The sequence below is a fragment of the Cherax quadricarinatus genome, chromosome 18 (genome assembly GCF_038502225.1).
Source record: "Cherax quadricarinatus isolate ZL_2023a chromosome 18, ASM3850222v1, whole genome shotgun sequence".
Lineage (NCBI taxonomy): Eukaryota > Metazoa > Arthropoda > Malacostraca > Decapoda > Parastacidae > Cherax > Cherax quadricarinatus.
In genome coordinates this window covers 42,123,256-42,136,644 of record NC_091309.1, presented here as the reverse complement: position 1 = coordinate 42,136,644, position 13,389 = coordinate 42,123,256, and the positions used below count along the sequence as shown (strand labels likewise).

Here is a 13,389-nt window from a genome sequence, read left to right as displayed (position 1 = left end):
AGAGTCTGCATGGTACAAGAGTCTGCATTGTACAAGTGTCTGCATGGTATAAGAGTCTGCATGGTACAAGAGTCTGCATGGTACAAGAGTCTGCATGGTACAAGAGTCTCCATGGTACAAGTGTCTACATGGTACAAGAGTCTGCATGGTACAAGAGTCTCCATGGTGCAAGAGTCTGCATGGTACAAGAATCTGCATGGTGCTAGAGTCTGCATGGTACAAGAGTCTGCATGGTACAAGAGTCTGCATGGTACAAGAGCCTGCATGGTACAAGAATCTGTATGGTACAAGAGTCTGCATAGTACAAGAGTCTGCATGGTACAAGAGTCTGCATGGTACAAGAGCCTGCATGGTACAAGAATCTGTATGGTACAAGAGTCTGCATGGTACAAGAGTCTGCATGGTACAAGAGTCTGCACAGTACAAGAGTCTGCATGGTACAAGAGTCTGCATGGTACAAGAGTCTGCATGGTGCAAGAGCCTGCATGGTACAAGAATCTGTATGGTACAAGAGTCTGCATGGTACAAGAGTCTGCATGGTACAAGAGTCTCCATGGTACAAGAGCCTGCAAGGTACAAGAATCTGTATGGTACAAGAGTCTGCATGGTACAAGAGTCTCCATGGTTCAAGAGTCTGCATGGTACAAGAGTCTGCATGGTTCAAGAGTCTGCATGGTACAAGAGTCTCCATGGTACAAGTGTTTGCATGGTACAAGAGTTTGCATGGTACAAGGGTCTCCATGGTACAAGAGTCTGCATGGTACAAGAGTCTCCATGGTACAAGAGTCTGCATGGTACAAGAGTCTCCATGGTACAAGAGTCTGCATGGTACAAGAGTCTGCATGGTACAAGGGTCTCCATGGTACAAGAGTCTGCATGGTACAAGAGTCTCCATGGTTCTATAATCTGCATGGTACAAGAGTCTCCATGTTACAAGAGTCTGCATGGTACAAGAGTCTCCATGGTACAAGAGTCTGCATGGTACAAGAGTCTCCATGGTACAAGAGTTTGCACGGTAAAAGAGTAAATGAGCCAAAGTTTTGCATGGTAGGAGAGTGAAGGAGACAACTTAAGGTGTTAGAGTGAAGGAAACAGGACAGTCATGTGGCGCCAGACTTGAAGAAAGGGATGGACGTAACAGGATAAAATGAAGGAAGGAAGAGACTAAAAAACTATATAATAATAACACATGTATTTTTAAATAAATATGATTTTTTACATTTCTTATTACATGGATAATACAATGATTAGGTTAACAGTTTTCTTGTGTACAGAAAAGTTTCAAGGAACCCCCCCCCCATCCTCCTTGTTATTATAAACAGATGTTTGGAAAAGTAAAGAGAATCTTTAAAGATAAGATAGATCAATGGAAAATACACGTAGATGACAGGTGATACAATTTGAAAATGACAGGTCACGGCACCTTTTTGATTCAGTGAATATGATAAAAGAAAATCCCTCCTGACTATAAGCAAGGAATTGAGTTACTTTACTGAGTAATAGTTTGGTGACTTTCTTATACTACTGAGTTAAAGCAAAGAACTGATTTTCATACCTTTCTGAATGATAATAAATGACTGGTTTACCTTCATGCAGGAGAACAAGGCACTGACTTACTCTCCTGAGTGAGAGCCCTAGCTGAGAGCCCTGGCTGAGAGCCCTTACTGAGAGCTCTGGCTGAGAGTCCTGGCTGAGGACCCTGGCTGAGAATCCTGGCTGAGAGCCCTGACTGAGAACCCTGGCTGAGAGCCCTGGCTGAGAGCAAGGAACTGATCAACTTTCCTGCTTGAGTAAGAGCCCTGGGTGAGGGCCCTACCTGAGAGCCCTGACTGAGAGCCCTGGCTTAGAGCAAGCAATTGATCAACTTTCCTTCTTGAGTGAAACCCCTGGCTGAGAGCCCTGGTTGAGAACAAGGAAGTGATGAACTTTCCTTCGTGAGTAAGAGCCCTGGCTGAGAGCCCTGGCTGAGAGAAGGGACGTGATCAACTTTCCTTCGTGAGTAAGAGCCCTGGCTGAGAGTAAGGAACTTATCAACTTTCCTTCCTGAGTGAAAGCTGTTATCTGACTTAAGCACTTGAGTAACAACAACGAATTGATTTATAATGGACGGACTCACCCTCCTGAGTGATAAGAGGCAGATTTACCCTCCTGAGTGATGGGAAACAAGGAGAGGAATTATTCTACTGATATCAGTCAGGAACAGGCTACCAGTACTTACCTTCCCGAGTAACAGCAGGACTTGTCTTCACAATTTTATACACTGCTTTAGAGGTGAGTGTATCCCTGTAAAGAGACAAGAGCTATAGCTTTTCAACAGAAGAAAATAATGTTCACTCAATCGTCTTTAACTTTCTCGTATCTCGTATCTCCTGAGTCATGTCATTTTCCCCTCTTACATAAGACAGTCCTCTGCATTACATATCTAAAGATAATTTTCTTAATTAATAATTTCCTGACTCTAGCATTTATTTGTCTGTTAATCTTGAATAAACATTACCATGTATCTGTTATATCCGAGTAAACACTGTCTTCTAGAAGTCATCACAGAATGAACAATTCTCTCTACCTGTTATCCCTGAATGAACACTTACTTCTCTCTGTTATTTAAATGAACTCTGTGCTTTACCTGTTTCTCCGGAATGAACATTACCCTCTACCTGTCTCTCCGGAATGAACGTTACCCTCTACCTACCTGTCTCTCCGGAATGAACATTACCCTCTACTTGTCATCTGAATAAACACTTCACCTTTCATCCATGAGTGAACGTTCTTCTATTAATCATTTCCTGACGGAATGGTCATTCAGTCAGGAGATGACCGAATGAGCATTATCTGACCTAATATAACCAAACACCTGTTATTTCGTTCCGATCAGCTGTTTCCTTCTGATATAAAACCAATTAATACAGAATAAGACTATAATATACTACTTTACGTTGAGGAGTGAGCTTTAACAAGATAAACCAGAGTTTCTGTTAGCTGCAACAGTCAATGTTTCCCTTGATAAAAGACTGATGTTAAACCGTTTTACCCTAGACAAGAAAATTTTCAAGTCAGTCTTCTTACCAAAAAGATATAATTACATGTGTTCTTTCCATTTCTCATTCCCACCCCCCCACCCCAAACTGCCAGTTGTTTCTGCGTATCCCTTTTTGGTCTAAAGCTGGTATTAAATGTTTCGTAAACGATATCAGTTCATTATTCAGAGAGGAAAAAATCTACTTGGTGCGTAGGTGTATCTGAAGACACGTAAAAGTTGTGTAATCAATACCCGAACGGTGAGCCATTGCAGCGTCAACAGGGAGCCCACCTGTGTTGGTCTCGAAACTGCTCCTTCCTCTTGGACAAATGCTGCCTTTATCTACCACTTTCATCAGCGACAGTCTCACCTGCTTTGTGAATTAATCCTATTCAAGGTGCTGCCGTCGACTGTTTCAGGCTTTTCTGTGCTCCGGATGATGGAGAAACTACCTCCTCTGTTGGAGATGGCACCAATGTGAAGCGCTGACAGGCATATATCAGAATCCTAGAAGAAGAAAAGGAGGTAACAGGAAAAGTTGGGAGTGCCAGTTGTTACCAGTAAGAGAGCACTTTCAAGAGCATAATATTTGTAAAGAATAAAATTCATGAAGGAACTCTTGAGCATCATAAGTTGAAGTTAAAGTTTTTTTAAAGAAACTATCATTAGCAAAGTTAAGTCATTGTAATAAACACAAGTGACTATTTTTTAATTTACATAGCGAGTAAACATTACTGTTGGGTTTATTGCCCTTAAAATATTACATTAAATAATTAAATAAATTTTTAAATTAACTGAGCATCCAACCTTCAGGGTGAATTTTTACCTATACACATCTAGGTGTCCATGTATCTAGTCTTAACACAATAATTGTAAGTGGTTATCTATCACCTGGAAATGTTCTGTACAAACAAGACGTACTATTGTACCTCCATGAAGCACAATTGTACCTCCATGAAGCACTGTTGTACCTCCATGAAGCACTATTGTAACTCCATGAAGCACTATTGTAACTCCATGAAGCACTATTGTACCTCCATGAAGCACTATTGTACCTCCATGAAGCACTATTGTACCTCCATGAAGCACTATTGTAACTCCATGAAGCACTATTGTACCTCCATGAAGCACTATTGTACCTCCATGAAGCACTATTGTACCTCCATGAAGCACTATTGTACCTCCATGAAGCACTATTGTAACTCCATGAAGCACTATTGTACCTCCATGAAGCACTATTGTACCTCCATGAAGCACTATTGTACCTGCATGAAGCACTATTATACCTCCATGAAGCACTATTGTACCTCCATGAAGCACAATTGTACCTCCATGAAGCACTGTTGTACCTCCATGAAGCACTATTGTAACTCCATGAAGCACTATTGTAACTCCATGAAGCACTATTGTACCTCCATGAAGCACTATTGTACCTCCATGAAGCACTATTGTACCTCCATGAAGCACTATTGTAACTCCATGAAGCACTATTGTACCTCCATGAAGCACTATTGTACCTCCATGAAGCACTATTGTACCTCCATGAAGCACTATTGTACCTCCATGAAGCACTATTGTAACTCCATGAAGCACTATTGTACCTCCATGAAGCACTATTGTACCTCCATGAAGCACTATTGTACCTGCATGAAGCACTATTATACCTCCATGAAGCACTATTGTACCTCCATGAAGCACTATTGTACCTCCATGAAGCACTATTGTACCTCCATGAAGCACTATTGTACCTCCATGAAGCACTATTGTACCTCCATGAAGCACTATTGTACCTCCATGAAGCACTATTGTACCTCCATGAAGCACTATTGTAACTCCATGAAGCACTATTGTACCTCCATGAAGCACTATTGTAACTTAATGAAGCACTATTGTAACTCCATGAAGCACTATTGTACCTCCATGAAGCACTATTGTAACTCCATGAAGCACTATTGTACCTCCATGAAGCACTATTGTAACTCCATGAAGCACTGTTGTACCTCCATGAAGCACTATTGTACCTCCATGAAGCACTATTGTACCTCCATGAAGCACTATTGTACCTCCATGAAGCACTATTGTACCTCCATGAAGCACTATTGTAACTCCATGAAGCACTATTGTACCTCCATGAAGCACTATTGTAACTCCATGAAGCACTATTGTACCTCCATGAAGCACTATTGTACCTCCATGAAGCACTATTGTACCTCCATGAAGCACTATTGTAACTCCATGAAGCACTATTGTACCTCCATGAAGCACTATTGTACCTCCATGAAGCACTATTGTACCTCCATGAAGCACTATTGTACCTCCATGAAGCACTATTGTAACTCCATGAAGCACTATTGTACCTCCATGAAGCACTATTGTACCTCTATGAAGCACTATTGTACCTCCATGAAGCACTATTGTACCTCCATGAAGCACTATTGTACCTCCATGAAGCACTATTGTACCTCCATGAAGCACTATTGTACCTCCATGAAGCACTATTGTAACTCCATGAAGCACTATTGTACCTCCATGAAGCACTATTGTAACTCCATGAAGCACTATTGTAACTCCATGAAGCACTATTGTACCTCCATGAAGCACTATTGTAACTCCATGAAGCACTATTGTACCTCCATGAAGCACTATTGTAACTCCATGAAGCACTGTTGTACCTCCATGAAGCACTATTGTACCTCCATGAAGCACTATTGTACCTCCATGAAGCACTATTGTACCTCCATGAAGCACTATTGTAACTCCATGAAGCACTATTGTACCTCCATGAAGCACTATTGTAACTCCATGAAGCACTGTTGTACCTCCATGAAGCACTATTGTACCTCCATGAAGCACTATTGTAACTCCATGAAGCACTATTGTACCTCCATGAAGCACTATTGTACCTCCATGAAGCACTATTGTAACTCCATGAAGCACTATTGTACCTCCATGAAGCACTATTGTACCTCCATGAAGCACTATTGTACCTCCATGAAGCACTATTGTAACTCCATGAAGCACTATTGTACCTCCATGAAGCACTATTGTACCTCCATGAAGCACTATTGTAACTCCATGAAGCACTATTGTACCTCCATGAAGCACTATTGTACCTCCATGAAGCACTATTGTACCTCCATGAAGCACTATTGTACCTCCATGAAGCACTATTGTACCTCCATGAAGCACTATTGTAACTCCATGAAGCACTATTGTAACTCCATGAAGCACTGTTGTACCTCCATGAAGCACTATTGTACCTCCATGAAGCACTATTGTACCTCCATGAAGCACTATTGTACCTCCATGAAGCACTATTGTACCTCCATGAAGCACTATTGTAACTCCATGAAGCACTATTGTACCTCCATGAAGCACTATTGCAACTCCATGAAGCACTGTTGTACCTCCATGAAGCACTATTGTAACTCCATGAAGCACTATTGTACCTCCATGAAGCACTATTGTACCTCCATGAAGCACTATTGTAACTCCATGAAGCACTATTGTACCTCCATGAAGCACTATTGTAACTCCATGAAGGACTTTTGTACCTCCATGAAGCACTATTGTACCTCCATGAAGCACTATTGTACCTCCATGAAGCACTATTGTACCTGCATGAAGCACTATTGTACCTCCATGAAGCACAATTGTACCTGCATGAAGCACTATTGTACCTCCATGAAGCACTATTGTACCTCCATGAAGCACTATTGTAACTCCATGAAGCACTGTTGTACCTCCATGAAGCACTATTGTACCTCCATGAAGCACTATTGTAACTCCATGAAGCACTATTGTACCTCCATGAAGCACTATTGTAACTCCATGAAGCACTGTTGTACCTCCATGAAGCACTATTGTAACTCCATGAAGCACTATTGTAACTCCATGAAGCACTATTGTACCTCCATGAAGCACTATTGTACCTCCATGAAGCACTATTGTACCTCCATGAAGCACTATTGTAACTCCATGAAGCACTATTGTACCTCCATGAAGCACTATTGTAACTCCATGAAGCACTATTGTACCTCCATGAAGCACTATTGTACCTCCATGAAGCACTATTGTAACTCCATGAAGCACTATTGTAACTCCATGAAGCACTGTTGTACCTCCATGAAGCACTATTGTACCGCCATGAAGCACTATTGTACCTCCATGAAGCACTATTGTACCTCCATGAAGCACTATTGTACCTCCATGAAGCACTATTGTAACTCCATGAAGCACTATTGTACCTCCATGAAGCACTATTGTAACTCCATGAAGCACTGTTGTACCTCCATGAAGCACTATTGTACCTCCATGAAGCACTATTGTACCTCCATGAAGCACTATTGTACCTGCATGAAGCACTATTGTACCTCCATGAAGCACTATTGTACCTGCATGAAGCACTATTGTACCTCCATGAAGCACTATTGTACCTCCATGAAGCACTATTGTAACTCCATGAAGCACTGTTGTACCTCCATGAAGCACTATTGTACCTCCATGAAGCACTATTGTAACTCCATGAAGCACTATTGTACCTCCATGAAGCACTATTGTAACTCCATGAAGCACTGTTGTACCTCCATGAAGCACTATTGTAACTCCATGAAGCACTATTGTAACTCCATGAAGCACTATTGTACCTCCATGAAGCACTATTGTACCTGCATGAAGCACTATTGTACCTCCATGAAGCACTATTGTACCTCCATGAAGCACTATTGTAACTCCATGAAGCACTGTTGTACCTCCATGAAGCACTATTGTACCTCCATGAAGCACTATTGTAACTCCATGAAGCACTATTGTACCTCCATGAAGCACTATTGTAACTCCATGAAGCACTGCTGTACCTCCATGAAGCACTATTGTAACTCCATGAAGCACTATTGTAACTCCATGAAGCACTATTGTACCTCCATGAAGCACTATTGTACCTCCATGAAGCACAATTGTAACTCCATGAAGCACTATTGTACCTCCATGAAGCACTATTGTACCTCCATGAAGCACTATTGTACCTCCATGAAGCACTATTGTACCTCCATGAAGCACTATTGTAACTCCATGAAGCACTATTGTACCTCCATGAAGCACTATTGTACCTCCATGAAGCACTATTGTACCTCCATGAAGCACTATTGTACCTCCATGAAGCACTATTGTACCTCCATGAAGCACTATTGTAACTCCATGAAGCACTATTGTACCTCCATGAAGCACTATTGTAACTCCATGAAGCACTATTGTACCTCCATGAAGCACTATTGTACCTCCATGAAGCACTATTGTACCTCCATGAAGCACTATTGTACCTCCATGAAGCACTATTGTAACTCCATGAAGCACTATTGTACCTCCATGAAGCACTATTGTACCTCCATGAAGCACTATTGTACCTCCATGAAGCACTATTGTACCTCCATGAAGCACTATTGTACCTCCATGAAGCACTATTGTACCTCCATGAAGCACTATTGTAACTCCATGAAGCACTATTGTACCTCCATGAAGCACTATTGTACCTCCATGAAGCACTATTGTAACTCCATGAAGCACTATTGTACCTCCATGAAGCACTATTGTAACTCCATGAAGCACTATTGTACCTCCATGAAGCACTATTGTACCTCCATGAAGCACTATTGTACCTCCATGAAGCACTATTGTAACTCCATGAAGCACCATTGTACCTCCATGAAGCACTATTGTAACTCCATGAAGCACTATTGTAACTCCATGAAGCACTATTGTACCTCCATGAAGCACTATTGTAACTCCATGAAGCACTATTGTACCTCCATGAAGCACTATTGTAACTCCATGAAGCACTATTGTACCTCCATGAAGCACTATTGTAACTCCATGAAGCACTATTGTACCTCCATGAAGCACTATTGTACCTCCATGAAGCACTATTGTACCTCCATGAAGCACTATTGTACTTCCATGAAGCACTATTGTACCTCCATGAAGCACTATTGTACCTTCATGAAGCACTATTGTACTTCCATGAAGCACTATTGTACCTCCATGAAGCACTATTGTACCTGCATGAAGCACTATTATACCTCCATGAAGCACTATTGTACCTCCATGAAGAACTATTGTATTTCCATGACGCACTGTTGTGTATTCATGAAGCACTATTGTACTTCCATGAAGCACTGTTGCATCTCCATGAAGCTCTATTGTATCTCCATGAAGCACTATTGTATCTCCATGAAGCACTATTGTATCTCCATGAAGCACTATTGTATCTCCATGAAGCACTATTGTATCTCCATGAAGCACTGTTGGATCTGAGAGGGACCTGACCTCTCAGTGGCTACACTCTCACTACTACTACTACTCTGCACCTTTCCTTCCGACAGTATTTAAGTCTCCGCACTGTCGCTTGATCTTCAGATAGTTCCTGACTATGGAACTGAACTTCTCCAGGCCGAGGGACTGACAACCTCAAATTCTACGACTTCAAGGGTGATGGACTGATTACATCGTCTTCACATCTCTACTGTTCCTGCCTACTTTCTGTATTCGACTGAAGAAGCCTACTGTGTAGGCGAAACGTTTCGGAATAAAGTTGCCTAACTGTTGCCTATGTGTCTTACCTACCAACCTGTCGGTATTGTATACCATTTTGATGTTCATCTTGTCAGACACTGCAACACATGGCCTCTTGGTACAGAAAACGCCTTAGACAACCCTTTCAAGTGAGAACTATTGGATCTTAGAGGGACCTGACCTCTCAGTGGCTACACTCTCACTACTACTACTACTACTACTCTGCACCTCTCCTTCCGACAGTATTTAAGTCTCCGCACTGTCGCTTGATCTTCGTCATTGGACACACAGCTCCATCGACGAACGATCTCGCCTCTCTAATTACCCCGTGTTGAGTGTGACTATCCTCAGAGTGGTGGTTACTAAACCTTCGTCTTCACCTTCAGGATTGGTGCGTCGGTGGTTGCCTACCCAAGGGCAGGAAGCCTCCCTCTGCACTCCTGTTGCTATCTGTAGCCTCCACGCTCCAGACTACGTGTAGTCTACACACTATACAGCCAGTGTTGCCTCTCCTCGCCGTTGTCTGAAGTCTCCACGCCTCAGCCTGTATGTGAAGTCTGCTCGCCATTCAGCTAGTGTTGGCTCTCCTCATCGCTCACAGCCAGAGTTGTTCTCTTCACCGAGTGGTGGTTACTGGACCTTCGTCTTCACCATCAGGATTGGTGCGTCGGTGGCTGCCTACCCAAGGGCAGGAAGCCTCCCTCTGCACTCCTGTTGCTGTCTGAAGTCTCCACGCCTCAGCCTGTATGTGAAGTCTGCTCGCCATTCAGCTAGTGTTGGCTCTCCTCATCGCTCACAGCCAGAGTTGCTCTCTTCACCGAGTGGTGGTTACTGGACCTTCGTCTTCACCATCAGGATTGGTGCGTCGGTGGCTGCCTACCCAAGGGCAGGAAGCTTCCCTCTGCACTCCTGTTGCTGTCTGAAGTCTCCACGCCTCAGCCTGTACGTGTGGTCTGCACGCCTTACAGCCAGTTCAGGGCACACAGTGCTCCATCAAGCTACAGCTCACCTCCTCAGTGTCCTGTGCCTCCAGAGACGGACTCCACAAGAAACTTTAAAGTTATAACCAGGCAAGTACGTGTGTCTACTTCACACGTACTTGCCTAGCCAATTTTTCTCACAGGATTGGCCCCCACATCTAATTTACGATGCCTGCAATGCCTTCCACCTCCTTTCCCCTTACCACTCCTCTACTGCCAACACCTGCCTCTACTCTGTCTACTCCTGCTTCTAAGGCCTACCCTGCCCCCACCTCTTCCAAGCCCAATTCTTTCTCGCTTAACCTCAAATACTCTAAATCTGATCATGCCACTATCTGTCCTGGAAATTTACTGTACCAGATCACTGGCGCTCCTCAGTATAAAGTCTTTAAAACCAACTCTGGATTCAAACTACTTCTTGACAGACATTCTTACGAAACGTACACCTCAACCGAGACCAGACAAAAACTTCTCAATGCAGGCTTCACTATTATTTGGACTCCTGAGCACCGCGCCAAATGCACAGTGATCGCAAAACACGTAGACTATTCTCTCCTGACTGCCTATGACACAGACAAAGAAGACTTAATCAAAGACATTAGTACTAAGAACAAAGTCTCTGTTGACGATATTTATAGACCTGAAAACTCTACCATCCTCAAAATACGCTGTTCAACTCCTTCTGACGCCTCTACACTCTTCAATCAAGGAATCCTTGCCAAGACCATCCGCATTCCTCCAAACTCCCTCTTCACTCCAAACTTTCACCCCATCACACAATGTCTGAAATGCTACAAATTCGGCCACGACAAAATCTCATGCACTTCCACACAAACCTGCTCCAGATGTTCAGCAACTGGCCACTTCTGGAACACTTGCAACCTCCCCCTAAAATGTTCTAACTGCGGTGGGTCACACACTGCAGTTGCAAATTCCTGCCCTACTAGAAAAGACATTCTCTCCACCCTCAGAGAAAGCCAACCTCCCTCCCTCCCCAACCCCTTCCCTGCACCTCCCCCTCCTACAATACCTTCCACCCCTACCCCCAATGCCTGGGTTACCCCACGCACTTGGTCTACCCCTCCTACTCTACACACTTCAAACACCAACACACAGACTACAATCACCTCTCCTTCTACACCTACACCCACACTAGACTACAAAACTAACTGCCAACTCGCCACTGCTGCCCACTCTGCGATGGTAATCTCTCAAGCCTACCAATCAGACTACTCACATGTCCTTAACCTAATCTTGTCCGCTAACAATCTTCCCTCTTTAATTATCCCTCCTTCCTGCTTCTCTTCTAAGCCCCCTACAACCTCTACCTCCTCCCTCTCTCCCACCCCCCCACTTCCTACACCCACCAGCTCTCCTCCCCCCCTACCCCTCTTCACTACTTCCACCCCTCCCACCAACACCCCTACTGCTGCTGCTACGACCACCCCTCCCCCGACCTCCTTACCCACTTCCTCATCCCCAACCAAAGCTTCCGCTTCCTTACCCAGTACCATAGCTTCCACTTCCTCATCCCCTACCAAAGCTTCCACTTCCTCTGCATCTACCTTTGCCCACTCCTCCACCACAACCAAAACTTCATCCAGGTCCAACTCCACCTCCTCCAGACAAAATCCACTCAAACCCAAACCTGCCCCAACTTCTGACAGACATACAAAAGAACATAAAAACAGATCCATCTCTTCCTCCCCCTCCAGGAAACGGGTCCGTAACACCTACAAACTCGCATCCACTGATGGCACCACTATCACGGGTTTTAATCCAAACTCCTCCGACATTAACTTTGCTATGACGAAACCATTAAATCATGTTTAAAGTGATTCAGTTCAACGTACGTTCTTACTTTACTATTAGACACCTACTGGCCGAGCTCCTTGAAGCAGAGAGACCAGATATTGTTTTGCTAAACAGTACCTGCCTCAAAGCCCCTCAACGTATCCGCCATTATGGTTATACTGCACTACAGTCCCCCTATGATCCCCACGATGGGGTTGCCATCCTTGTCAAATCCAACATAAAACACGAATCTCTCCCAATCCCTTTTATTCACCAACACTGTCTTGCAGTCAGAATACACACCCACCTTGGCCCCTTTATCTTTTTCACCACCTATGCTCGCCCAAACACTATTCTCAACATACACGACCTTTCCTTAGTCTTCAACTACACCAACACACCAACATACCTACTAGCTGACATGAATGCCAAACACACCGCCTTTCATCACACCAGTAACAACCAACTTGGTCACCAATTACTCAACTTCACTAACCATAAACACCTAATTCATCTCGGCCCAGACTTCAATACCTTCTTCAATCACACGGGCCAAGGCAAACCAGACATCATTCTGGCAAACCGAGCCAGTTCTCTATTTCAACACTACATCTCACCTGGCCCTATTACAGGCTCTGATCACATCCCAGTCATCTTGCACATCTCCTCCAACCCTATCCTCATTCCAACCACACCTTCCTTCTCCTACAAGAACGCTGACTGGGATGCTTTCAAACAACACATAGACAATATTAACCTCACCTATGACTATAACAACAAACCTATCTCTGACATCGATACTCAACTTGATCTCATCCAGGACACCATTACACAAGCAGCCAACAACGCAATACCAAAGAAAACTCACACCACTCGTTATTCCTTCAAACCGTCACTCAGAACAAGAAGACTAATTATCTGCTACCACAACCGCTTCCTCTACAACACACACAGATTTAATCAAGTTCGATTAGATCTCACTTACCTTAGAAACAACATTCTACACAGTCTAGACCAAGACCACAACAA

At 43.6% G+C, this 13,389-nt stretch overlaps 1 protein-coding gene across 1 annotated transcript in view; it reads right to left on the bottom strand.

The window, feature by feature from the left end:
* Positions 1 to 13,389, bottom strand: part of LOC128689512 (uncharacterized) — a 316,845-nt gene that overhangs the window by 226,080 nt on the left and 77,376 nt on the right. The window contains exons 5-6 of the mRNA XM_070086503.1: positions 3,390 to 3,526; positions 2,219 to 2,283 (exon numbers count right to left, since the gene is read on the bottom strand). Coding sequence (XP_069942604.1) covers positions 2,219 to 2,283; positions 3,390 to 3,526 — 202 coding nt within the window. The remainder of the gene's footprint in view (positions 1 to 2,218; positions 2,284 to 3,389; positions 3,527 to 13,389) is intronic.